The 27,413-nt window shown below is 51.7% G+C and overlaps 1 protein-coding gene across 1 annotated transcript in view; it reads right to left on the bottom strand.

Annotated features, from left to right (window-relative positions):
• The window catches only part of RGS9 (regulator of G protein signaling 9), a 65,301-nt gene extending 38,307 nt beyond the window's left edge, over positions 1 to 26,994 (bottom strand). The window contains 9 exon segments of the mRNA XM_026512404.4: positions 2,782 to 2,793; positions 2,795 to 2,864; positions 8,635 to 8,711; positions 9,809 to 9,867; positions 10,131 to 10,182; positions 10,390 to 10,496; positions 12,386 to 12,436; positions 16,435 to 16,531; positions 26,813 to 26,994. Coding sequence (XP_026368189.3) covers positions 2,782 to 2,793; positions 2,795 to 2,864; positions 8,635 to 8,711; positions 9,809 to 9,867; positions 10,131 to 10,182; positions 10,390 to 10,496; positions 12,386 to 12,436; positions 16,435 to 16,531; positions 26,813 to 26,869 — 582 coding nt within the window. The 5' untranslated portion in view covers positions 26,870 to 26,994.
• Positions 26,995 to 27,413: the final 419 nt, after the last annotated feature.

Here is a 27,413-nt window from a genome sequence, read left to right as displayed (position 1 = left end):
GCCCTCTCTGAGCCTTGATCGCCCCATCTGCACACTGGGATAGGGAGACTCCCTACTCGCCAGCATCATCATCAGGTAAATGGGATCGTCCACACCAAGAGCTTACCACGGGCATGTAGCCGGTGCTGGAGGATTCTTAGCTGTTATTTTACGCCCAGCACCAAACTCAGCCGGCATGGAGTCGAGGCCCGTGAAGGTTTCACAGATCAATGAACAGACAAGTGAACAGGGGAACTGCCGAGTCACGACAAGCCATGTCCCACGCCACGACAGTCGGTTACGGACAGTCCACATACTGGCTGCTTCCCGTACCACGGAGCCAAAAGTTTTGTCTGCCTGGCTGGCTTTCTTCCCACCGAACTGACCGTTTGTTTGGGTCTCCTGGAGACAGTCTGACAGCCCCTAAGCTCCCAGGCTTCGTGGGTTTGTCAGGGAGACTGCTCGATGTCTAGGCTGAGACAAACTTCAAACAAGATGCTCTCAAACCGAGCGCTCCGAGAGGCTGCCGGTGTTTTAGAAAGTCCGGGAGAGCAGGACCCACACGCACCCCGGCCTCAGCTTGGACTGCTGGTGCAACTTGGACTCAGGGGAGCAGCACTTGCAGAGACCGGACGTGAAAACAGTTTCGTGTCTGTGGGGTTTTACGACGGTTCCAGGGACATCAGAACCTCACCGAGAACTCGGCTCCCCAGTGCTGTCAGAGAGGGACTGTCTACCTTTGAACCCTGGCATCTCGTTTGTTAGAGCAGCAGGGATTCGCGCGATGCTCTAATGACCGAGGAGGGGACAGAAGGGCCTTCGCTGCACTAAGACCTCACGTGCCATTGCCGTGGGAGACAGAAGGGCACAGGGACCAAGAGAGAGCTCTCTGCAGTCTGACCCTCGATGGCTGTGCAACTCCGGCCGCATCCCTGAGCCTCAGCTTCCCTATCCGGAGAATGGGACTAATAATAGCACCTTCCACACGGGGCTGCAAGGATGAAACGAGAGAACGAATGCAGAGGGAAGCCTAGCACAGCGCCCAGCACACGGTTATGGACTCAGTTCGGGTCTGCTGTGATGACGATGATGATGATGGTGATGGTGGTGATGGTGGTGGAGGAGGCGGAGGAAGTGGCAGCAGTGGGGAAGGGGTGGAGGCGGGGCAGGTGATGGTGGAAGCAGTAATGATAGAGTCACGTTGTCAAATTTAGGGACTTCTGCAGCATACTGTGAAGAGTCACCCAGCCATTTATCGGCCTGATGTGGGGGCTGAGAGCTTGCCCCCGGAGAAGTCGGGAGAACTCCGATCATCTGCTTTGCACCTTGCTCCCTATGGACCTCCTGGTTGCAGAGACAGAAGGGAGGAGAAAGACCCGGGCCGGGTCTTGTGCACAGCCAGTCTACACCACTTTGCCAGGGATGCAGTCACACTGGCATTTCCCCACCACAGAGTCCCCTGCAGGTAACATGAAGTTGTTCTCCTCCCTGCAAGGAGCAGAATCCCCTCCATCGTGAGCGCCATGGGCACCAGGGCGTCTTGCCCAATGAGTGGCTCCCCCGCCATGTGCCCTTAACCCCGCCCAGGCTCTCCCTTCAGGAACAGATGACAGAAGGCAGGCTGAACAATGCCAGTGCCCTTCTCATACAAAGATCTCTCTCCTGGGCTACCACGGGGGGGGGGGGGGGGGGCGGGGAACGTGTGCCTGGCTGTTTCTCTAGGACCGTGGACTCCACCCAGCCCCGGCGACCTGTGTCGGGCATCAGCTAACTGATTTGTCTGGAGGAGGAATCCTGGAACAAAGCAAAACCCAACAAGCATCTTGGGGATCAACCCCAGGACCTTAACCTCAGCAACGAGGCATGGAAACCAACGCCCCCCACAGATGGAACCCGATACGTGTATCTGTTTTGAATTTAGAAAGAAAATAAGCAAAACAGCCAAAATCTGATGAGCTCAATGTTCCAAAATCCGGAAGCTTTGGTACCATGACAGACCCAGTTCACTTTCTGGTTCTGAGAATTTGGTCAGCTAGCAGGCAGGGAAACTCAAGGAGGAAGAACATTTGCTTTGACCTCTTCACTTTTCGGAATCCCTTTCACATCTCCCACCTCTAGTGATCCATAGGCAGCACCCTGGTCTGCTCCAGGAGGAAACTGAGGCAGCAGAGTTAACCCCAGGGGGTGACCATTCCCAGGAACGGGCCAAAATGAGTCACATCACTTATGCACAGCTTGTCTCTCTGGGCCCCTAAAAGTCCCTGAGCCAGAGACACAGTGTGCCCTAAGCCGCGAGGCATAGCACACACTCACTCCTTCTCGCCTCCTCCCACCTCAGCTGCTGGAGACGGATCTGGAAAAGGAAAAAGGAGAGGGAGCAAGAGACGCAAGGCCTGGCTTGGGCTATGCAGCCTTCCAGTTCTCTACCGCATTTCATGGGGAGTCTGGGTTCTAGTTTTTTTCTTCTTGTATTCCTTGTCCAAGGTGGTCATGGCAAAAAAAAAAAATCCACCCTTCCTAAAAGGCAAGCTCATTCAGGGTCCTCCCGTGGGTCACTCCCCTTAGCCCCTCAACACCACGAGATGAGCCCCAAGCTCATTCCACCCAGGGAGTCTCTTTCCTCTTCCACCAAGAGGCGCTCGCACGCTAACCCAACACTGAGCAACGGCATCCTGCTGACACAGTTGCAGCCCCAGCGGGAAATGCGCCGCCAAAAGGGGATGGTGAGTACGGGGGGGGGGGGGGGGGGGGGGAGGGGGGGGGGGCATAAGATGGGTGAAGCCAGGAAGGGCTAATACTCACCGGGCATCGGTTGGACCAGCCAATACGCCTTCTCCTGGCAATCCAGGGCATACCTGTCTGCCTTATTCCTTTCCTTCCCAGTCCTGAAAAGCCAAAAGCCACGTAAAGCCCAGTAAGACTTCGGATCGTTTGCTCAGTGAGGTACCCCATTGCTGATGACCCAGACCACTCTGCCCACCTCTCCAAATAATCTATGTTTGCCAAAATAATAATCACACCAAACACCAATAACACCAAACACCAATATCATATGAATGTTAACTCATTTAATCCCCCCAGTGATCTTGTCCCCCTGACTTAGAGGCTCAGGGACTAAAGCAAAGAGAGACTGAATATCCCCCTCGGAAGGTCACACTGTTGGCAAGGAGCAGAGTGGGGCTCAAACCCACATTCAGCCCCTGAGTCCAGCTCCTCCTGAGAGCCCTGCGCCGCCCCCGCTCCGTGACTGGCCCCGGCATCGAACTCCACCCCCTGCACTACTACCGTGAGTGTGGATGTCATTCGGGGCTGCCATCTGACCCCTGGCTTCATGTTTCCCTGCGCTGATAAACAACACCGGCGACATCTGGACAAGTGGGCAGCAGGCCATGCCAATGCTCACTGACGGGGAAAACGCCGGGTCTCAGGGGGTCCGTGTGTCTCCCTGTTCGTTCCGTTCCATCGCTTCAAAGACCTCGTGCCAAGTCAGGGTTTTTCCAGACCCCACTGATTATCATAAAAGGCTATTTATTTTCCCTCTTAACTCTGTCCCTCCCCCTCCCCACGATGGAGAGGAAACGATGCTGTGCTTTCCTCCCACGGAAGCCGGGCCACGTTAATGATCGTGCCATGGGTCCCATTCAGCACCATTTCCACGGCGACCAGCACTCGCACGCTGATGCTTGTTTTCCCAGGCAACGTGGGATGACGCACATGCCCTCCACAAGACAGAGACGGCAACTTATGTGCCAGCTAATGGACTGTGACTAACGTCACCACATCCAGGGAACCAGATGGGTGGAGAGCACCATTCCGGCGGGCTGTTTTGCCAACCTCCTCTGGAAATTAAATATAAACACTGTCATTTCAACTCCCCCTTGCCAGCCTAACTGCATTTTCCACCAGGTTAATGGCCCTGTGTATGCAGGACGATGGGCCATAGATGGCGTAAGGTGCTCCGGAGTCTCCATCCTGCTGGAGAGCCTGGTAAATAGAGTCCATCGCTAACTGACAGCAACGGTCCCTTTCTGGCTTTGCTCTGCGGCTCTTCTGCGACAGATGTAACTGGAGGAGAGTCACGATGAATGGAATCCGAAAGAACCAGTAAACAAGCAATCATCTTAGGTTGTCATATATGATCTTTCTTAGCAACGGTGGCGCTTAGTCAATCAACCAGTCAGAGCCCTGGGCGTACATTGGTGAACCAAAGAGACTGTTACAGTCTGAATGTTCGTGTGCCCCTCAAAACTCAGGTGTGGAGGCCCTAACCTCCCACGTGACGGTATCTGGAGATGGGGCCTCTAAGAGGTAATTAGATGAGGTCACGAGGGTAGGGCCCTCATGACGGGATTAGTGCCCTTGTAATAGGAGACACTCTCCCTCTCTCTCCTGTGAGGACATGAAGGCAGCCATCTGACAGTCAGAAATGAAACCTGTCATAACCTTGAGCTTGGACTCCCCAGCCCCCCCAAACTGTGAGAAAACAAGTATCTGTTGTTTAAGGCACTCGGTGTGTGGTGTTTCGACATGACCGCCTGAGCTCACACAAATACATGCTCCGTGCCCTTGAGTAAATTTTGGTCTAAACACTGAACAAATAGGAAATAAGTATAAAATCACAAATTGTATGATGAGCTCTCAGGAAAAGTTCAGGTGTTCTCATGCAGAATCGGGGAGGGCCACTGCGGTGCTTTTTAGATATGTCTACAATTCTTCGACGCTCCTTCCATGGAGAGGAAGGTCTGTGTCCTCCCCTCCTGGAAACCAGGTGGGTTTCTCGGGGCTGCTTCGACCAACACAGTATGTCAGAAATGGCCCTCTGTGATTTTTGAGGCTGGGCCATAAAAGGTGGGACGGCTGCCACCCTCCTCACTGGAATATTTGCCCACGAGGCTTCCGAGCACCTGTAAGCAACGTGACTGCCCCGGTACCAGCATGCTGCGAGGAAGCCCAAGGCAGCCGGAGAGGCCCAGAGGCCCCGTGATGAGGGCGAGAAATGCCCACCCAGTGGCTCCAGGCCCCCAGCTCCAGCCGTTGGACTGCAACCACTTGAGAGACTCAGACCCAGCACTGCCCAGCCAAGCCCTTCCCAAATTCCAGACCGACAGAAACCTTGAAAGATAATAGAACAACTTGCCGTTTTGAGCCACTAAGTCTTAGAATGATCTATGTTCACGCACAACTAATCAGCAAAGCCTCTTTGAGCATGTGACGTTTGAACTGAGAGCTCTCCCTCTGAAGGGTGACAGGACCCTATCTGTGTTTTGAAAATGGGGGCAAATGGGAGCAGAGAAAGCAGTTGGGAGGATACGGCCATGGCCTGGGTGACAGTGAGGTTGGTTCAACCAGGGCAGGGAGGTAGGGGCTGACAGAAGGGGGCAGGTGGGGTGGAAGGAATTTTGCCAGGGTTGGCAAAAGGACCAGATAACTAGACACTGGGCATGGGGGTTTGGGGGTGGGAGGTAAATGGGGTTCCTTGCACTGATGTGGGTAACACTACAGGAAGAGGTTTGGGGTATGAGAGAGAGAAACATTCAGATATGAACAAGTGAAGTCTGAGGTGTGACATCATCGTGAGATGTTAAGTAGCTAGATACTGAGTCTGGGGTTCAGAAAAGAGGTGTGCGTGGAGAGGCTCAGTATAACAAAATGGCTACCTCAGAAGCCAACCCAATTTTGTGGTGAAACCCTCTGTATTAATCAGGGCTCTGCAGAGAAATAGAAACAGTAGGAGATTAAATAGATAGATAGATAGATAGATAGATAGAGATAATAGATGGGGCACAATCTATTTATTTTAAGGAAAAACACACAATCACACAATTGAGGAGGCTGGCAAGTCTAAATTCTATAGGACACAGCAGGCTGGGGACCCAGGGGAGGGTTGATGTTGCAATTTGAGTCCAAAGGCAATCTGGAAACAGAACTCCTTCTTCCTCAGAAAACCTGTCTTTTTTCTTAAGACCTTCAACTGATTAGATAAGGCCCACCCACACTGTGGAAGCAATCTGTGCATTACACAAAGTCTACTGATGTAAATGTTAATCTCATCTAAAAAATACCTTCACAGGGGCACTGGCTGGCTCAGTCAGCGGAGCATGAGACTCTTGATCTCGGGGTTGTGAGTTTGAGCCCCACACTGGGTGTAGAGATAAATCAAAAATCAAAAATTAAAAAAAAAAAACTTCACAGTGTCATCTTAGACTGGTGGTGGCCCAGCTCTCTAGGTACCATGGCCTAGACAAGTTGACACACAAAATTAGCTACTGCAGACACAAATCTGAAATCGGAGGCAGCCTTTGAGTCAAGCAATGGAGTCAGCGGGGAAAAGCCAGTGTCTGAGGAGAGAGCCTTTTATGAATTTCTCATCCCAAGGCATCTAGAAGTGATGGAGGAGAGGATGTCCTATGACATGGGCAGCACAGAGCTTTATCTAGGCTGAGGCCAAGGCCTGAGTGGTGGGGCCTTTGGGAGCCACTGAGAATAGCCCTGAGCTGCATAGGCAGCTAGCGTGTTCTGAAAACCATATGTCAGGATCTGCAGTCCTCAGGATCACTGGGCTATCCTGCTCAGAGCAGAGAGCTGGAGGAGGACGAGGGGGGTTCCAGCCTGGGGTGGAACCTGGTAGAAACTCAAAACTGGTGCACTGACTGGAACAAAGTAATACTAGTCCAGACTCGACCATTACCTCACAGAGTGACCTTGCCACACACTGTTTAAACTCTCTAAGCCTCAGTTTCCCCATTTGTGGATGTGAGGGGTGACAAGAATTACTGCCGTGAGCACTTCCCTCTCACCAACAGGAAAGGAGACCATACACAGAACTCACCAAATGAAGCCTTATGAACAAATACAAGTGATGGGAAGTTAGAGCATTCCCCGCAGCTGCTCTGTTTCAGACATACCTGGGCAGAAACATGTCAATGGTGAAAGGCCCATGCCAGGTCTCTGAGTAACGCTCCTCTATGTGAATCTCAAGCCTCAGAGCAGATATTCCCCCTTCAAGGCAATAAAGCCATCTGCCATTAGAAGTTTTGTGTTTCCTGAACCGGCATTCCTGCATAATAGTGCTCACCTCTTATGATGGCTAATTTCATACATCACCTTGACTGGGTCGTGGGACACCCAGATACTTGGTCAAATACTACTCTGGGTGTGTCCCTGAGGGTGTTTTCAGATGAGGGTATTTTAACTTGAAGGCCTGAGTGGAACAAAAGGGATGACACTCCCCTGAATGACAAGGAATTCCGCCTGCCTGATGGCCTTGAGCTGGGACATCAGTCTTCCCGCCTTCAGACTCAACTAAAATATCGGCTTCTGGGCCCCCAAGCCTGTCAGCCTTCAGACGAAGCTACACCGCCAGCTCTCCTGGGCCCTCAGCCTGCCAACTGCAGGTCTTGTGACTTCTCAGCCTCTGTAATTGTGTAAACCAATGCCTTATCATGAATCTCTCAATATACATACATACATACATATATATCCTACCATTTCTGTTCCTCTAGAGAACCCTAACTAATTCCCCCTACTCCAATCCTGAGGCTGCTTGATGAGAGTCCACTGTCCAGCCCAACTATGCACCAGCAAAGGTAGACCTTCCAGAAACTGGACCTGCCAGAGTGAGCGAGGTGGGCCAGCCAGACTTACCCATTTTGGTAAAATCTGGTATGGGTCCCCAGTTATTCCTGACTCCCCAAATCACAGGCACACAGTAGGATTGTACATCCCCACCCAAACGCCTTTGAAGTTGAGCCCAACCATAGGAGGAGCTGCTTTGGCTAATGAATTGTGAACAGAAGTGACATGCATCACTTGTGACCCGCACGGGCTCTGTCTCCCTCTGCTCCAGCAACAGGCAAAGCCTGGATGGTGCTGCTCCCGCAGCATGGCTTCTGGAGTGGGCACAAAGCATGTCAGAGCCCCAGCTAACCCACAGTGGAGTGTAACACAAGCAAGAAATGATGGTGAGGTTTCATGCTCCCGGGACCTGGGGGCTGTTTGTTATGGCAGCCTGACCTTGTCCTGACTGATTCACTCTCCCCAACATTTATATCTGGCTCTCACAGACAAGGGAGAGCCTTCCAGGGACTTCCGGCTCCAGTTCTGAAGTGGACAGCAGGCAAATGAGAGCAGCAGTGGGTGGTTCTACCGTGTGAATCCGCTTAAGATCTTTTTATGCCTCCCTGTGGCCCTTAGCACAAAACCCTCTCATGATCTGCTCCTGCTAACATCTCGGGTCTCACTTCCGTCAGTCCCAGGCTCTACGCTCTCTGCTTCCACTATGCAGAACTGCATCAGGTAGGCATTCCCCTGACTCCAGACCCTGGTGCTGTCTGCTTAGAAGATCCTTCCTCACACCTCGCCCCTCCTCTGCATCCACCACTGGCATCCTTCACCCAGAAACCTCCTATGTAGCCTCCAGGTTCAATGTTGTTCCTCCAGCTCCTTCTGGAATCCCCTGTGTGAGGCCCTCACCTCAGTGCAGCATCACAACCTGTGTGCTCACCCGCCTGACCCCAGACTGTGCCTTTATATTGCCCATGCCTCGCCCAGGATTGCACACATAGTGCCCAATAAAGGTTTATTTTAATAAAAGGAAACAAAGAAGGAAGGTAGGGAAGAAGGGCGACCAGTGGACAAACATCACCTTTCACTTACCTGTATTGCTCTTTGGCCTGCATAATGACAAAGTCCCATTTGTAGTTAATTTTTTTGTTCAAGAAATTGTAATTTTCCTAGAAATGGAAAACGAAAAGAACACTAAACCCCATGACATACACTGTGTGCAGAGGGCAGAAAGCTCTAAGCCTATGAGGGCCTGCTTCTGCCCAGCAGCAACCTAGCCCCAGCCAAATGATCTCCCATCTCAGCTTTGCAAAAACATGCATTCAAAGGGTAGCACCGAATTCTCAAAAAGCCTTTACAACAAAAGCCACACCCTGGCTTGGATTTTTTTTTTTAAATAAATGTATCCCAGATTTGATTAGGAAGAGGAGAAGAGAGTGGGAGAAAATGCAGAAACTCAATATTCAACGACACAGCACCACAAATGCACAAAGACAAGTCCTAACATTGGCATGATGCGGACTCTTCCAAAAATATGTTTGTAAAGAATAAAAACACAGCAAGATTGTTGCTGTCTGCCCAGAAATCCAGCCTTTTGAGGGCCAGGGTGTATTCTTTGAGAAATCTGATTCATCTGGCCTAAAACAAAAGCTACACTATTGTTTTCCCATCACAAACTCATGTTTAAATCTGTTCATCCCATAATATCCATTATCATGCATATTAATTGTCTCATTGTTCTAGGACAGCAAAAGGAAGGTAGTAGCTATTGTGTGTCCAGTAGCCACCAAGGCAAGAGCTTAAATTACAGCAGGAGAAACTGAAGCTTGACATGCGGAGGAATTTACTTCAGATGGATGGATGAAGGGTGGATGGAGATGAATGGGAGATGGATGGATGGTGGGTAGATGATGGTGGATGCATGGATAGTGGATGGATGAATGGTGGGTGGGTGGATGGACGGTGGATGGATGGTAGATGGATGGTGGATGGATGGATGGATGGGTGGATGGATGGTGGATGGATGGATAGACAGTGGGTAGATGGATGGATGATGGACGAAGTGGGGATGGGTGGGTGGGTGGATGGATGGATGGATGATGGATGAAGAGTGGATGGATGGATGGTGGATGGGTGGATAAATGGATAGATAATGGATGGATGGATGATGATGGTACATATGATGTAGCAAACGGGGAAGAGGAAAAACAACAGCTCGAGACTTTATTCCAATTATAATAACATGTACTCGAAAACATCTCTGTACCTTTTCATATTCTTCTAAAATCCCTTTCTTCTTTATATTTCGCTTGGCTAGATAGATGGCTGGAAAAGAAAGCGATGACATTTTCCATCATCATCGTAGTTTAAAACTGCCTCGGCAGCCTTTATATGCATGAGGCTGCTGTGCTTGGCTTGGTAGGAAGAAGTCTCAGCAGAACCCTGGTCCCTTCCCTGGGAACACTCCCAATACAGATGTGAACTGACATAAAGGGCGTGATGACAGCGAGACGAATGTCACCAAAATGTGGCAAGTAAATAAGCAGTATGTTAAGGGGTACCGAAAGCATAGGGGGGTGGAGTTTTACCGTAGTCTGTATCTTCAGCCGGCCACTGCTGGGTGGGCCAGAAATACGGCGTCTACAAAAGAAACCAGGAAACCATGGTTAAACACTGGGCTGTGACTGTCCCCCTGGGCCCCCAGCCCTGTGGCTTGGGATGAAACAACCTTAGCCCCCCTCCCCGACCATTTCTAAAGTTCTGATGTATGAGGATATGAAGCCACACGATGACCTTCTCAGGTAAGCTTAATCCCATATTAACCTCAAAGTCAAGGCCAAGACCTACCTGAAATCGGTACAGGCTGTTGTCGGGCTTGAGAACGAGATTCCTGGGATCTTGCAGGGGGTAAATGTAGCCATACTTGACAATAAAGTTGCCCAGGTTCTGTGCCTCTGAGAAGAAACCGTTAAGACATGGAGTCAAGAGCAGACACCAAAGGCAGAAGCTCATTGCCCGACGCTCACACAGCACCCCAAACCCCAGGAGAGGTGCCCCCCATCCTCACAGCACTTCATCCAAGGAGCGAGGGCAGTGGTTCCTGAACTTGGCTATGGGCAACTATGAGCTGGGGAGCACGGTAAGAGGAAGATTCCTGAGCCGACCCCCGAGAAGGACAACTCCTAAGTCCAGGGGGAGCAGTGAACCCAAACATTAATGGGTACCACAGGTGGTCCACTGCAGGTGTTCGGAGAAGCTTCTCTGGGCCCTTTGGGTCTGGAGACGTCCCCAGGAGCAGGGAGAGAATGTCTCTGAACAACAGAACATTCCTTGCTCAAAGAGGAAAAGAAAGAGGAGGCCATACCTACAGTCAACTTCTATCCCACACTCAATTCTGCCTGCCTCCCAGGTCCAGATCCCACAGTCTCCCCCCGGCTCCTCCCCACCTCACTTTAATTCCCACCCACCTCCACTGTGCTTGGAAACACAGTCTCGTTTCTGGATTTGCACCAATTAAAGGAAAACCTTCCTGTCTCTTTCTCAGAAGCGCCAACGAAGCAGGTGTCCTTTCATCCAGCACTGAGAGAGCATTCCATCCCTCCAGGCCTTGGGCTCAAGGACCCAACCCACATCCCATCCCTCTTAGCCTCCAAAACTTGATAAGACTTTCTCACCAGCCCTCCTTCTTCACGTCTTACTCCCTCCATCAGCGACAAGCCTCATGTTTTATGCCTTGTTGTACCAACAGCCTCTTTTCCAGTGGTCTGTCAGATTCTTTCTGTTCTGAGCCATCCCTCAAATTGCTGCAAACATCTTAGCTTACAGAAGACTATGCTCAAACATCCCCATGGCGGGGCGCCTGGGTGGCACAGAGGTTAAACGTCTGCCTTCGGCTCAGGGCGTGATCCTGGCGTTATGGGATCGAGCCCCACATCAGGCTCCTCCGCTAGGAGGCTGCTTCTTCCTCTCCCACTCCCCCTGCTTGTGTTCCCTCTCTCGCTGGCTGTCTCTATCTCTGTCAAATAAATAAAAATAAAATCTTTAAAAAAAAAAAAGAAAAGAAAAAGAAAATGACTGAAAAGCCATTAAAAAAAAAAAATCCCCATGGCTTCCTACTGCTTGTCTCCCACATAAAGTTTGGAATTTGCAGGGGCACCTGGGTGGCTCAGTCGGTTAAGCATCTGACTCCTGATTTCAGCTCAGGTTGTGATCTCGGGGTCCTGAAACCAAGACCCACGTCGGACTCAGCGCAGAGTCTACTTGGGATTCTCCCTTTCCCCTCCCCCTGCTCACTCTCCAGCTCTCTCCCTCTCTGAAATAAATAAATAAATCTTAAAAAAAAAAAAGCTAGGAATTTGCAAACATGCCAACTATACTCCTATCCCTACCCCTCCTCTGCCCTCCACACCCAGGTGAAGTCATTTCTCCCAATTTCCCCTCGTTCCCGCTCCCTGTCTCATTCATTCCATTTCTACACCACTGCTCTTGCTAGTTCCCCCTCCAGGAAGACAGACCCTCAGGGCTTCCCTCCACAATTCACAAGCGTCCCTTCTTTCAAAATCAGCTGTCTGTGCACATCACCCCCTCCAAGAATTCTGTGTTGGCTGATTCTTCCCCAAGTATCCATTATTCATGTGCTCTCAGTATTTTGTATGAAACAATTCCCCCCCCCCCAATCATGCCTTCACTTTTGATTCGGGTCGTTTCACATGTGAATGCCTTGTCTCTCCAATTTCTCAGAGACCAAGGTTAAGCCTCCGTTTAGTCTCCACCCTCCAGAGATTCTCTGGGGGCCCTGCACCCACAGCCGTCCTTGTTGCCGGAGTGCCGGACGGGCTCTCACCCAGATTGGAGATCCAAAGCCGCTGGGCGATCCACTGTAGAACGTCGCTTCCTGCAAACCAGAAGTATTTGGCCATTGTCAGAGCCTCCCAGCACATCCCCTGACCTCCACACCCTCCTCCACGCTGTGGCCTCACTTGTCTCCGCTGGACTCAGCTGGGATCTCGTCCCTCTTCTGCTCCAAACTTTCAGGGACTCCCCTCCACGCCCCCCCCCCCCAATGATTCAGGGTCATCCAGGATCTGACTGCAGCCGGATTTCCTGTTGAACCACCCCCACGCACCCTCGGTCTTCACCTCTCTGGTAGTACTTCTTTTCTTACCTTACAACAATTGGTGCATAGACTATCAGTCATCAGGTAGGAAGGAAACAGCCTAAGTCTCAACACTGAAAAACACCCAGACCCAAGGCCTGCTGTCTGTGGGGCTCCAGATGGACCCTGGTCACATGAAGGGGAAATCAGAGCACAAGATGGGAGGAAAGGTGGGGATGAGCTAAGGGTGAGGGGATGGTTCTCCTAGGCTCCCAAGTTCCCAGGCAGAACTCTGAGGAGTCAGAAAATTCTCAATTCAGACCTGGCCTCTCAGGTCATTGCAAAGGTACTCCGGTCAAAGCAGGAGGATGCGATGTATTTTGGTAACACTCCGCGGGCTGATTTATAACTTTAGACAAGGGGATGTGGACTCCACTTCTAGTCTTTTAGGGGCTGGCCTGGGAACAATGCAGAGTGAAGACTGGTGTGAAAAAAAGCAAGAGAGGAAGACAGGGACGAGATCAGGAGAGATCAGGAGAGAACAAGCACCCCCCCTCCCACCCGTCCCCCAAAGATTCAGATTTATCTAAGGGCCAAAGCAAGCCAAGTTCCACCAACAATCCAGAACTTTTGTAGGACCCCAGGGAAGCTCTTGCTTCCACCTCACCCTGGGCCCTGCAGCCTCATAAGCAGAACAGGCTCCTTGGAGGAAGAGGACAACAGCAACTCCGAGGAAAGACAAGAGGCCCTGGAACCAACCATCCCAATTCAGACGCCATCTTGCAAACACCAAAGACCACATTTCCTAGCAACTTCAGCCTGCTTTACAAAGGCCAAGCTTGGAATCTGCCTGCATGGGAACTGACCCGCAGAACATACAGAGAAGAAGGATCTGGATCTGAGACCCCAGTGCCTGTGCCTTTGTGGCTAGACCATTCCAAATACTTCCCTCCTCAGCAGTAGTAAAGGAGCATTTCTTCTGGGCCCCTCCAGCAAAGGGAGGGGAGCCACTCACACACTCTCTGGGCTTAATTACCTGCCCACGGCCTGGCTGAGGATGGGCAACTTACCTTCCTCTCCATGCCCTGGGGCACGAGTGTCCAGACATTATCTCTGTCTATGCCCACATGCCCACTGTTATGGCTTTCAGTGGGTTCTCATCTGTTCTTAGTTTTATTCGCCCCTGGTCGGCTGTTCTAAAGCAAAATTTTTCATCTAAACTCCTGTGTAAACTCCTAGCTAGGACTGGGTGTTTCAGACTTTCCACCTGGGGTCTCCCTGAATGCCACTCAGAGGTATGCAGACCGAGAGAGACAGACCCAGGCAGACAGCAGACAGATTAGTGCTCTCCACCAAGGAGCCGAGGGGTTTCTCATCCACTTGACTGCTTCCTAAAATAGACCAAATAAGATTACAGGCCACCAGCATCTGCGCCACGTGGTCTGTGCTAATAGCGTGGCTGGCTCCCACGTCAGCCACCTTCGTCGCCAAAGTCCTGGGTCACCTGCCATCCGAGGAGCTGATGCTGATTACCCAATTTGCTTGTATCAGCGCTGACGCAGGACCCAAGGCTTCTCCCCGAGTCCTGTTCCGATGGCCGCTAACACCCACAGGAGGAACAGGAAGAAACACGGCAGGCGGGCAGCCTCGCCCAAACCCAGGAACCAAGCGCACCCTGTGTGCAAGGAAAGAAAGTAGCTTTTGCACTGATGGCGGATAAGGGACGGACACTGGGGTCAGATCCAAGCTCAGCCATGTGTAAGTTTAGTGACAGGGGGACCAGCGGCTGAACCTCTCCTCTTGTCCATGGCCCCATCTGCAAAAAGCAGATGGTCCCTTCGACCCCGAACTTGATGGTGGGTATTTAGTGACACGGTGTGGGAAGCTGCTCGCCATCGCCACACATCGAGCATCCATGCTTGCTGACCACATGCTCAGGACTATCTCACTGAACTCCCGCAATCGTTCTCTTCGACAGGGATTGCTAGTCCTGCTTTCAAAATGAGAAGAGTAAGACAAGGGCTACACAGCTTGAAAGAGGCACCTGAAGGATTCAATCCTAGGGGGCGTGTCTCAACGTCCAGTACTCCTCGCACGGTGCTAGACTAGCACTGACCCACGCATTCAAGAAACTTCTATGAAAACCTCCACCCTGACCAACATAGGCTAAGCATGGGAGTTAGCCAGGTGAGCAAGACAAGGTATCTCCCCTTGAGGGCTTCCCAATCCAGGGGAGAATTCAGGCCAGAATTAACGACAACCAGGAGTGGAGCGGGGCAGGGGCAGGGGTAGGGGCAGGGGCAGGGATGCCTTCGGGAAGAATCAACCTAAGTACATCGTAAATGTTGGGGAAAATGCAGACCCACCCTGAGAAGTCTGCCCATCAATCCCCGCTCTCTAGGCACCTGTGCAACTCTGCTTCCTAGCCCTTCCCAGTGTGGCTCGTCACTTTCCTTTTCTTCTGTGAGCTACTCTGTCCAATTCTGATCAATTGCTCTTTTGCTCCAACCAACCCAGTTGAATTTCTGTTGTTTGCCCTCAAGGAAACTTGAGCGACACATTGCTGGCCGGGGCACTCCTTCTTCCAAACAGACAGAGAGGGAAACAGGAGGACACTGTGAGCCAGCTTGCCTCCGCCAAGACCACGGCACCTCGAGTGAAAATAGTCAGCTCGTGGTGGGGGAGAGAGTGAGCGTTCACGAGGAGCGGTGCGGAGTGGCGAGGCCCAGGCCCGTGCTTGGAGAGGCTGTCTGATTCGGCCCACAATGTGTCTCAGGAAACACTCTCTGCCGATATCCTCAAATGATGCTCCCTTACCCCACATCCAGAGGAAAGAGACAAGAGCCACTGGTTCTGTTCCGGTGGGGTACGTAAGACGGGTGTCAACAAGACTCAGGAAAGGGTGGAGCAAAGACCACGTTTTTTCTGCCGGAAAGTACTTTTTTTTTAAATGCTACCTAATTTCATTAAAACAGGCAAAACAGAAAGGAGCAGTAAAAGCTTTTTAAATGATCTCCTGGGAGGGATGGCTTCACAACGTGACCTATTAGCTCCTTTTCTCCTTTCCTTTCTGACCCCTTTCCCAGAAGAAGCCCGTGGTCCAGGCATCAGCAAACTTTCTCTGTAAAAGGCTGTCAATACTTTTCAGTTTTGTGGGCCAGGATTCAGTCTCTGAACAACTACCTAGCCCTGTCATTGTAGCATAAAAGCAGCCAAAGATAATACAGAAATAGGGATGTGGGGGCGCCTGGGTGGCTCAGTCAGTGAAGCTTCTGCCTTCGGCTCAGGTCATGATCCCAGGGTCCTGGGATCGAGTCCAGCTTCGGGCTCCTTGCTCAGGAAGGAGTCCGCTTCTCCCTCTCCCTCTGCCCCTCCCCCCAGCTCGTTTCTCTCTCTCTCTCTCAAAAATAAATAAATAAGGGGGCGCCTGGGTAGCGCAGTCGTTAAAGCGACTGCCTTCGGCTCAGGGCGTGATCCCGGCGTTCCGGGATCGAGTCCCACATCAGGCTCCTCTGCTGGGAGCCTGCTTCTTCCTCTCCCACTCCCCCTGCTTGTGTTCCCTCTCTCGCTGGCTGTCTCTGTCAAATAAATAAGTAAAATCTTTAATAAATAAATAAATAAATAAATAAATAAATAAATAAATAAAATATTTTTTTAAAAAGTGGGACATGGTTGTGTTCCAATAAAGCTTTATACACAAATACAGGCCATGGGCCGAACCTGGACCTCGGGCTAGAGATTGCCAACCTCTGTGTGTGGACGGTTCCAAGCCAAGACTAAGTCACAAAATACACTACCTGTCATGGCGTGAGGGACGCTGGTGACCAGAACCTTCTGGTTCTGCATTCTGACCCCCGTCTCCGGGTTCTGCATGTCCTTCACTAGGGCTTCGATCTGCAAAACAGAACCGAAAACACTGGCTGACCAGAAGTGTCTCAGAAGCCAAGCAAGGCCCCTGTCTGCAGCACGGAGGGGGTGAAAGATGCAACGAGGAACACCGGGAGCTTACCATCAGGAGCTTGCGATCTGGACGGATACGGAGTGACCGCAACACAACCAGATTCAACGTGTCCTTCACAGACACAAACACCCTCACTGGGTGCGGGAGCTCAGAGAGCTCTGACCTGGGAGAGTCTGCTCAGGCTCAGAGGAGAAGGGGAGACTCAGCAAATGAGGATTTTGCTGGACAGAAAGTGAGAAGACACAGGAGCCAGTGCCCAGGGCGAGAGAGGGACAGACAACGGGGGCAGACGAAGCAGGAACCACAGCTGGGGGCCAGATCACAATGGGCCTTGAATGCCATTCCTGGAGCCATTCCAGCAACTGCGGGGCAGGAGCATAATTCAGCCCAAGCTTGGGAAATGTGGCCCGTGACAGAGACGAGCACTGAAGTATGAGGAAGTTTGCCAAGGAGGAAAGAAAAGGGAAGAGTCATTTGAAGCTACTGCAATGGTCCCAGCAAGAAATGGTGTGTCTCTCCTCTTGCCACGTCTGCCTCCTGGTGTCTTCTCAGGTGAGCAGCCAGAGAGAATCTTTCAATTATTTTAGAAGGCGTCACTCCTCTGCTCGAAACCCTGCATCGGCCATTCCACTCAGAGGCAATGGCAAAGCTCCCCAGCTGGCCTGCGTGGTTGGGTCCCCTTCCTCCCTGACTCTCCTCCTACCACCGCCCACCTGACTCCCTCCGATCCAGCCACACCGGCCACCTTGCTGCTCCCTGACCATGCCCAGCACATACCCACCCCAGGGCCTTTGCTCTGGTTATTCTTTGTGCCTTGCCCGCTCTTCCCTGTGTAACTAACTCGCTCACCAGTTTCTTCCGCTAACGTGCTCAGGAGGTCCACCCTGACCATCCTACTTAACACTACAACCTTCAACTCCACCCCTGGCATTGCTGACCCCCTACTCGCTTTTTCAGTAGCACTCACCTTCTAACATAGGAAATTATCTGCCTATCAGTCACATTGCTTATTATGTGTCTCCTTTGTTCCTAGAAAGTAGGCCCTTCAAGGGCAGGTCTTCTGTCTGCTGTGGTCCGATGCTGCTATCGTGCGTGCTGGCATAGAGCCGGACGCGTAGCGGGTACCAGAGCAGCTGGTGCAGAAGGGAATATGTAAATGAAGGCAGCGGCAGGGGCGACAGGCAGGCTCCGCTTCTAGAGCCCTAGTTAACTCGAGTGAACTGTACTTGCAAGTGACTGACTTGTTCAGTGAGGGCGGCAAAGTTTATAATTCCGCGGCTCAGAGTTGCCAGGTCCCAGAATAGAAAGACGTAGGAAGTGCCAAAGAAGGAACACCTTCTGAGAGCAAAACCTCCCGCCTCGGGATGCTGGCCGAGCTAGCCACGGTGTCCGACAGGTGACGGGAAATGAACGTCCCAAGTGCGAAAGAGATAAGGGTCAGAGAGATGAATTAGTCATGCGCATCGGAGAGAGAGCTGAAGCAAAGCGAACCCATGAGCTGTCGGCGGGGCGGGGGGGGGGGGGCAGGGGGGGGGGCGGGGGGGGAGTGAACCACAGGAAGACATCCGCAAGGATGGCCCTGATGCTCTTTATTTTATTTTGTTAATAAAAAAATCGTTTTTGGGGCGACTGGGTGGCACAGCGGTTAAGCGTCTGCCTTCGGCTCAGGGCGTGATCCTGGCATTATGGGATCGAGCCCCACATCAGGCTCCTCCGCTAGGAGCCTGCTTCTTCATCTCCCACTCTCCCTGCTTTGTTCCCTCTCTCGCTGGCTGTCTCTCTCTGTCAAATAAATAGATAAATAAATAAAAATCTTTAAAAAAAATAAAATAAAAAATAAAAAATAAAAAAATCGTTTTTTATTGAAAAAATTAAACAGAAGTAAAATCCACCGAAGGCCGTTGTAAAACAAACCGGGTGGGCTGGCACAGTTCAAAGCAAAAGAAAACCCAGGCGTGTGTCTTGTCCATGTTTATCATGGGCACTGACAAAGCCTCACGAATCCGAGGTCTCAAGCTTCCTGATCCCCCAGGAAACCTCTCCTTCCTGAAGAAACCATGTACCCCCCAGCCTGCCGTGTGCTTGCTGTGGTCAGTCAGTCATTCAACAACCAGGCAGTCACTTTGGAAAACCCAAGATAAGGTGATGTGGTCCCCGAGCCCAAGGAGCTCACTGGTGCAAGGATATTATGGGACAACATGGGAGGGACCCTGACGAAGGTGAGTTCCCGGTATCATGAGAACACAGCAGCGCCAGGAAGGGGTCAGGAGTGGGGACTCCTGGAGTGAATCTTAAAAAGATGAATAGGAATCAGGCACCAGAAAGAAGGGGGGGGATGGTGAACCAGTGCATTCCAGGCTCCGGGGACAGCAGGAGCAGAAGCACGGAATACAAACGGGCAAGCAGGAACGAAAACCTTTCCCGTCCTTCTCCGTCCAGAAACCCTCTCCTGCATAGAGCTGGACGTATCCTCCTGGAGGGCTGCACCTCAAAACCGACCTGCCCAGTTCCGGCCGCTCCCCAAACCAAAACAGGTCACTGCTTCACCCGCTTCCCCTCAATTTAACTGACTTGGTTATCTCATCATTCTTCTCCTGCTTTTAAATAAAACAACACTCCAGCGCTCCGTACAGCCCTTTACAATTACTAGTCCTTTCAGACGCTGCACCGTGGCTGTGGTACAAAGAAAAGAAACCCATGGTTCTCACGGTTCCATGGGGCTTCCTTTCTCTACTACCTGTGGGATTTCACTGAACCTCTCTGAAATGGGGACAGCAGATAGTCTGTGTCCAGGTAACTGACACACTTCTGTAATCTCTTAGAATCTCATTGAGTAATTGTGTAAAAATGCTTTACAAGGACAGATATGTTATATACTCATAAAGATATATACTTTATCAGGACACCTGGGTGGCTCCGTCGGTTAAGGTCATGATCTTAGGGTCCTGGAATCGAGCCCCGAGTCAGGCTCCCTGCTCAGTGGGGAGTCTGCTTCTCCCTCTCCACCTGCCCCTCCCCCCACACCCCACTCTCTCTCTTATATAAATAAATAAAATCTTTTTGAAAAAAGATACATACTTCATCAGGAGAGATTCATGTTAGTGGCTCTGGTTGGAATCATTAACATTAGTAGCTTTTGCATAATTAATGCATCTTTGAAACTTTGCATGCGCGGCTGTGTTTAGATGACTGGGAATAAAAACCCTGTTCTCCTCGCCGTTCAAACACAGGTATTTATGGAGCACGATTAAGTGCACAGCACTGTGGGGGTGATACTACAAGGTAAAAGACATCCTCCAAGCCCACAGAGGACTGGGAAGACATTTGTATGAAAATAAAAAGATAACTAAGATAAATGCTAGAGATCTGGGAGCAGAAAAAGCCCAGCTCAGATCCCTGCTCAAGGTAGAAGCTAGGGAAATTGCTAAACTTCACTAAGACTCATTTCTCTGTAAAATAGAGATTGCAATATGACCTGTGTCATCAGAGGGCTGTCGTGAAGATTAGCTGAGCTCAAGGGTGTAGAGCACTTACTATGATGCGATCTACAGACTATTTCGTAGACAGCAACTGCAGACTGAATTAGGCACCAAATAAAGGGGAAGGTGCTGACTGCAGCAGGAGCCAAGGCACGAGAAGGATGGCTGAGAAGATCTCCCAAAAAGTGTGCGTGGAGGGCGAAGGGGATCTTCCTAGACAGTGAGGATGGGGCTGTGCTCCAAGGGAGGGGTCGTCTGAGAAGGCGCTGGGCTTCTCTACACAGGAAAGTGGAGAGACTGAACTTGGAACCCTTGTGCATTGTCGGTGGGAAAGCAAGATGGTGCAGCTGCTATGGAAAAACAGTACGAAGGCTCCTCCAAAAATTAAAAAGAGAATGACTAGCAATCCCACTTCTGGGTGTGTACTGAAAAGACTTGAAATCGGGATCTCGAAGAGATATGAGCAGTCATGTTCACTGCAGCCCTGTTCACGACGTGCAAACAGCCTAAATGTCCATCGACAAATGAATAAGGAAAATGTGGCAGAGACATACAATGGAACCTTCGTCAGCCTTTAAAAAGAAGGAAACTGCAACAATAGGGATGACCCCGGAGAACAATCTGCTATGGAGAACATTTTGCTAAGTGCAGTAAGCCCGTCGCAGAAGGACTGCATGACCCCACTTACGTGGGGTACCTAAATGCATAGAATCAAAGAGAAGGATGGTGGTGCCCGGGGCTGGGGGAAGGGAAGCGGGGCCTGGCCAACCACCAAGCATCAGGTTTCAGCTAAGCAAGGTGAAGAAGCTGTAGAGATCTGCTCTCCCATATGGTTTGCACACTTCAAAATTTAAGGGGGTAGATACTCGCAATAAGTGTTCTTACCACAATAAAATACAATTTAAAAAAGAGTGATCGACAGAGACTGACCCAGCTGCTGTGGAGGTGAAGGGTCACGCAGGGAAGCAAGGCTGAGGGCATGCCGCACCTGCCCAGACACTTCCTCGGCTCGCAGATTGTTCGGGAACAGAAATTATCCATTTCAGCTCCTTCTGCAAATTTATAGGCTACTCCAAGAAGTGCCCGATTTTCTGAGGTGTGGACTTCGGCCTCCCCCTTTCCCACATTAGCTGCCAGATAAAATCCCCTATTTGTCCAAAAACTTTTTGGATGAAACAGCCATGTTTCACAGAAACAGGGGGCCCAGATATTGGGGAAAAAATAGAAATTGCCTTATGAGTTAGAAATCTGGTTCCTCTGAGAGAAAGTCAGTGGATTGGATTTCTTTTCTTCGAGTTAAGGGGGGGGAAAAGATCTAGTTATAAAGAGTTTGAAAATAATCTTCAGGGGAGGAATAATGAGAGTTATTTTAAAAACACAATGAGGGGAGTCACATTTCCTTCCAGCAGGTGTGTCACCGTTCACAGAAAAGAAGGGCCGGTGGGAGGAGGGAGCATCACATGAACCTTGGGAACATTTTGAAGGCGTTCAGCCCAGTGCAGTTCCAATCAATTTTCCTTAGAACTTTCCTCCTATAAATTCCTCTAAGGGGTCTCCCCAGTCACCTAGGGAAACAATGAGAGACTCTGTTATGGGCTGAACTGTGTCCCCCAAAATTTGTATGTTGAAGCCTTAATCCCCGGTACCTCAGAATGTGAGTGTATTTGGAGAGAGGGTCTTAAAGTGGCCATGAGGGTAAAATGAGGTCATTAGGTGGGCCCTCATCCGGTACGACTGTGTCCTCATAAGAGGAGGAGATTAGGACACAGGACACGTACGGAGGGAAGGCCATGTGAGGACACGGGGAGAAGGCGGCCGTCGGTGAGCCATGGAGAGAGGCCTCCAAGGAAACCAGCCCTGCCGACGCCTGGTCTCGGATTTCTAGCCTCCAGAGCTGTGAGGAAATCAATTTCTGTTGTTGAAGCCACAGAGCCCATGGTACTTTGTCATGGCGGCCCGAAAAAAAGGGTAGACTCTGCGTTCCATCATCCACCCCAAGAGAAAAACCCCTTTGTCCATCGTGGAGAGGAGAGAATCCCAACTGTTTCCAAGTTCTCCAGAGAGCCAGCGAGAAGCCCTGGCCTTTCTACTCCAAAAGGCTGCCAACTCTCACACCTCCCCCTGGTGTCCCGTGGGCGTCCCCGGGAGATGAGGCCGAGGCCGGCCGTCCCCACCGGCAAATGTCAAGGCCCACTCCCAACCAGACTCAGCCAAATCTCGTTCCCAGGCACAAATACAGGCCGCACAGCCAGGCCGCACTGGGCCGCCTGGGACCCCGCGCTGGGGGACAGGCACAGGGGTGGGGGGCAGTTGCTGGCCCACGTTTCCTCTCCCAGAAGCCAGGGAACCCCGACATCCCAGAGGAGCAGACACGATGGCTTTGACGGCCCCGGCATCCCACCCTCCACACCCACGCCGCTCCTCACATTAAGAAGCTGTCACTCACTGTGCAAGATCTCTGGGGCTGGAATTTTCCTTCAAGCCGGAGAAGGCTCCCAGGGGGATGATAATAATCAGTCCTTCTCTATACAAAGAGGGGCAGAGTGACCCGGAACCACCGGCTTGTTTTGCTAACAGACAGGAAGGTACTCCTGCTAACCGGCTTGGCCACACAGAGGCCAGCTGACCCCTGCCACCTCACCCTGCCGTCTCAAACACCCTCGTGAGCCCCATACCCTCATCGGTACTCAGGGGTCTTTCCCCAAGTCCTGCTCTCCCCACCCTGGTCAAAGGCCCAAGAGACATTCTAGATGGCCCCAGACAATAGCGGCCAACTTCCGTTGACTCTGCTTTTGTTTCTGAGGTATGTCTTACCTGCCCACTAAATCCTGCTTCCTGGGATCACTGAACCTCCCCTCTGGACCGTCAGGCTCTGCCTTCCTGGCATGTGCCTTTCGACTGGCACGTCTCCAACCCCCAGTGTGTCCTCCGGCCCAGGGTCCCCAGCCGCAGCACTACTGACATTTGGGTCCAGACCATTCCTGGTTGTGGGGCCAGCTGTCCTGTGCATTGGCTAGCAGGACCCCTGCCTTTACCCACCGGATGCCAGCAGCACCCTCGTCTCCAGATATGACAACCCCAAATGTCTCCAGATGTTGCCAAACACCCCCAGGATGTTTCGGCTCGGCTGTACGGTCAAATCCTGGAAGCTTTTTTAAAAACACCAATGCTTGGACTCCACTGCGCTTCATTACTTAATGACCTGGCAAGTAAATCAAAAACTCTAAGGTCGGATACTTGGTATCAATCTATCGTTAAGTGTGGCCAGCGTAGAGAAGCACGTGGACCCTCGAACCAGAATCATCCTTCTAGCACGTAAACCGACTCATTTTAAAACACCAAATAGCTTCTCACGGAACGCAGAAAGCATCCAACTCGTAAGCACGACGTCCAAAGCCCCAGGTCTGGGCCCTTCCGAACTCACAGCCTTAACACCCACCAACATCCAGCTCTCCCAGCCCCTGATGGCTCTCCCCACACCAGCGTGCTGTTTGCCACGTCTGTTTTGTATCTGCCTAAACAGATGCTCATCTTCCCATCCTCCTGGCAACGAAAACTAATTTCTTGTACCTCAACTCAGTTACACCCCCCCCCCTTGTGACCCCTCTCCTGACGCCATCACCCCGGCAGAACGAAGCATCCCCCACTTTGTGGGATACGTATATGCATATCTTTGTGGGGGGGATATCTCCTCTAACAAGGTCTGCCGCGATCTTGAGAACACTTCTCTCCTTATTTATGCATCCATCTTCTCTGTTAGACTCTAAGTTCTGGGAGGAAGGGGCCGCGTCTTAATCCCCACAGTCCCCAGCCCCTGGCACGGTGCCTAGCACATAAGTACACGATTATGTATGCGTGTTGAATGAAAGAAGGATGCAAGCAAAAGATACCCTGCTCTGCCCACACCTCCTAATATTTCTGTTTCCGCACTCTCTTTCCAAGCGAAAGCAGATGCCAGAAGCCACACCGGAAAGCACAGCATCTAACAGAAGGCTTCTCCCCACAACACCAGGAGAGTCAATGCCACGGTGTTTCCCAAGGGCAGCAGCGACTGGTACTGGCAGGGATGGTAATCTGGAAATCGCAGAGGGGACGGGCCAGCACTGGAACAGGAGCCCACGCGTGCCACAGCCATAGGGAGCGGTCCACTGTATGTCACACATACACTTAGCGCATGCCATTCCCTCTGCCTGGAACATCCTTTCCTTTCTCTTTGCCTAGAACCCCTACTTATCCTTTGGTTCTCAGCTCCACGTCCCCCACGCACTTAAGTCAGGCCTTCCCACAGCCTCCTCTCCGCCCCAAGCTCATAGCATAATATCGCATTTGGCAACAGATGACGGTCAGTCCTGTATTTTTCCTGGTTCCGCCCCCTTAGTGGCTATATGACTGGGGCAAGTCACCTCTCTGACCTTCAGTTTCCTTCTCTGTAAATGGTGATGATAACGTCCGTCTTGTGGACCAGTTGGGATAATGCATGAAAGCCCCCACTATGGGGCAGAGCACACTTTATAAATATTCACTGAATATTTCATCGAATACTCCTTGAGTGGTGAATGACACTGCACCCATGTCCACATTCCTTTGGTCTGCGTCCCTCTCCTGAAGGCTGGACATCTAGTTCAGCAGCCTCTTCGGGAAGGACCCCCTGGCAGGGCTCTTGAGCTCTGGGGACCTCAGGATACACAAACAGGCGGGTCCCTCCCCACAAGGCAAAGGGATAGAGCAGTCCTGGGGTTGTGGGCAGAGTCTGTGGGGCAGCGAAAGAAGTGGCTCGGCTCCAGGGGCTGGGGAGAACTGGCCTTCACAGCGGAAGAGGGGGAAATTGGCAGGTGAGAAGGGGAGAAAAGGCTTTCTCGGGAAAGAGCCTGACGTATGACCGGGCACAGGGTTCCTAGAAAGGCAGAGAGGTCCTTGAGGCAGGAGCCCCACTGAGGACTGTGGCTGCTTTGTTTTGTTTCCCTGGAGGGCAGGTCGGTGGGAGGCAAAGAGAGAGGGGGGTCGAAGCAGGACCCGAGGGCCTGCGCTGAGCAGGCTGTTCTTAATCCTGTGAACGTGGGAAGCCAGCGGAGGGTTTTAGGCTGAGGAGATCAGCGTTAGCTTAAGGAAGAAAATCAATGTGCTTATGAAGCATACTGTGGAGGTAGGCAGGCTGCGGGTATAGAGGGAGGCTGGAAACCAAGACACCGGTCAGAAGGCCAGGTAGAGGGGCGCCTGGGTGGCACAGCGGTTAAGCGTCTGCCTTCGGCTCAGGGCGTGATCCTGGCGTTATGGGATCGAGCCCCACATCAGGCTCCTCCGCTATGAGCCTGCTTCTTCCTCTCCCGCTCCCCCTGCTTGTGTTCCCTCTCTCGCTGGCTGTCTCTATCCTGTTGAATAAATAAATAAAATCTTTAAAAAAAAAAAAAAAAGAAGGCCAGGTAGAGAGGAAAAACCTACCAGGTAACAGTCGTGATGGAAAAGAGTGTCAAGAGTCGGAAAACAGAATGTCTCCAGACCATTGCCCTCTGAGCCTCCAAGCCAGAGCCGCCCTGTCTGGGAGACGAGGGCAGACCCGGGAGAATCCTGGAAATGATTTATGGCTTTCAGATATCAGACTTAGGTGGTTTCTTCTGCTTTTAGGAACTGGTGTCTGCAATACAGGCTCTAAGGATTCTTTTTATGGGTTATCCTCACAGCTGTACTATCTGGAATACGCATCAGCTTCTTGAAGTAGGTGGTCCACGCGTGACCAACTGTCTCCATTGTGCCTGGAACTGTCCAGACTTTAGCATTGAAAGTCCTGGTCAAATCAGGACAGCTGGTCACCAACTACCCCAATCTGCTGAGCTCTAAGGGCTCAGGGCAGGGCTCTTAATTGTCACAAAGCATTCAGCTAATTCTACTGAACAAGATAAGCCTAAAAAGGCGGACTGCACCGTGAAAATGGCTGTAGATGGGATGAAGGCTGGGCAAGTGACCTGGGACCTAATCCTTTGTCCATCTCCTCTGACACTGGTTATCTCAAAAGTCTAGAACAAAAATGAGCCAGTTGGAACCCAACACGTCACCCTACAAGGTACATACCGCATCCCAAGTGTCCACGGATGGATACCCTGTGCCTGTCCACTTGGTCTGGGAAAGCCTTTGTAATGGAAGGGAAAGGCTCTGACCTCTGCCGCCAGACAGACCCGAGATCCACAAATACACATACTTGAATGAGGAATCGAGGGGCTCTTACAAAATTACAAATTACCCTACAAATCACACCATTTCTGTGGTCTATGTGTACGCACCACACACACTCCTACTTAAAAATACTGTAACTTGGGATTCGAAAAATGGCAAAAATGTTCATTCAACCTCTGGGAATCTTAGGATAATATCGGGCTTCTGTCTGAAATCTGACACAGCCTCGGCTGAACAGCCTTCTGGCGCCCTCCTCTCCAGAGTAACAGGTTGTTTTCCAGGTTCCAGCGGACCATCGCCCCTGGCTTCAGAGTCTCCACTACAAAACAGGTTACGTGGAAACCTAATCATTATAGTCTTTAAAATACACACACACACGCACACACACGCACGCACAAACACACAGCAAGTAAGTCATTTAATAAACACCAAGCAGCACTAACGGACCACAGGGATGCCCTCCACTCCCGGCCACATGCCCCGCGCCTCCCCAGCATCTCCGCGGACACTTCCCAGAGTTGGCACCCCGCGCACCGCCCAGGGCCCAGGGCACAGGACCGCGCTCACCTTCTGCAGAAATGCCATCCTCGGCCTGTACTGTTGGCCTTGGTGTCGGATCGTCATCCCGGACCCTGGATGGATTCAGAAGCAGAACCCGAGCGGACCACAGGAGGGGAAGCCCCCGGCGAAGGCGCCCGCGTGGCCCGCACACGCCCCGGCGTCCCGGGGGAGGAGGGCTGCCCGGAGTGCGGGGCGGGGGCGGCTGCTGCTGCTGCCGGCGGCGCCCCTTTACTCTGCCTCGGCCCCCGCCCCGGGAAAGCCACTGGAATCCGCGCCAGCCAATGAGCGTGCCGCGCCGCGGGCTTATTAGCATGCGCTGCGCTTGCGCCCACCTGCCGCCAGGGGGCGGGGTCTGGTCCCGGCGGGACCCCGGGGAGCCTCAGGTGAGACCCGGGAGTGTCCGCCCCCGAGAGTGGGAGGATCTGTCGCAGAGAGCTGCCTTTTCATCTGGGGCAGAAGTGAGTTATGTGCAGAAGTGAGACAAAGCAGCCTCACTAATGAGCGCGGTGGAAAAAAATGGTCTTTCCCATCCCAGCTCTGCCACTAACTAGCAGGGCAACCTTGGGCAAGTTTCTTAAATTCTAAGCCTCAATTTCCTTACCTGAAA

This window comes from Ursus arctos, unplaced genomic scaffold (assembly GCF_023065955.2).
Source record: "Ursus arctos isolate Adak ecotype North America unplaced genomic scaffold, UrsArc2.0 scaffold_24, whole genome shotgun sequence".
NCBI classification, from domain to species: domain Eukaryota; kingdom Metazoa; phylum Chordata; class Mammalia; order Carnivora; family Ursidae; genus Ursus; species Ursus arctos.
The sequence above is the reverse complement of the archived record's forward strand: the minus strand, read 5'-3'. Positions and strand labels throughout refer to the sequence as shown.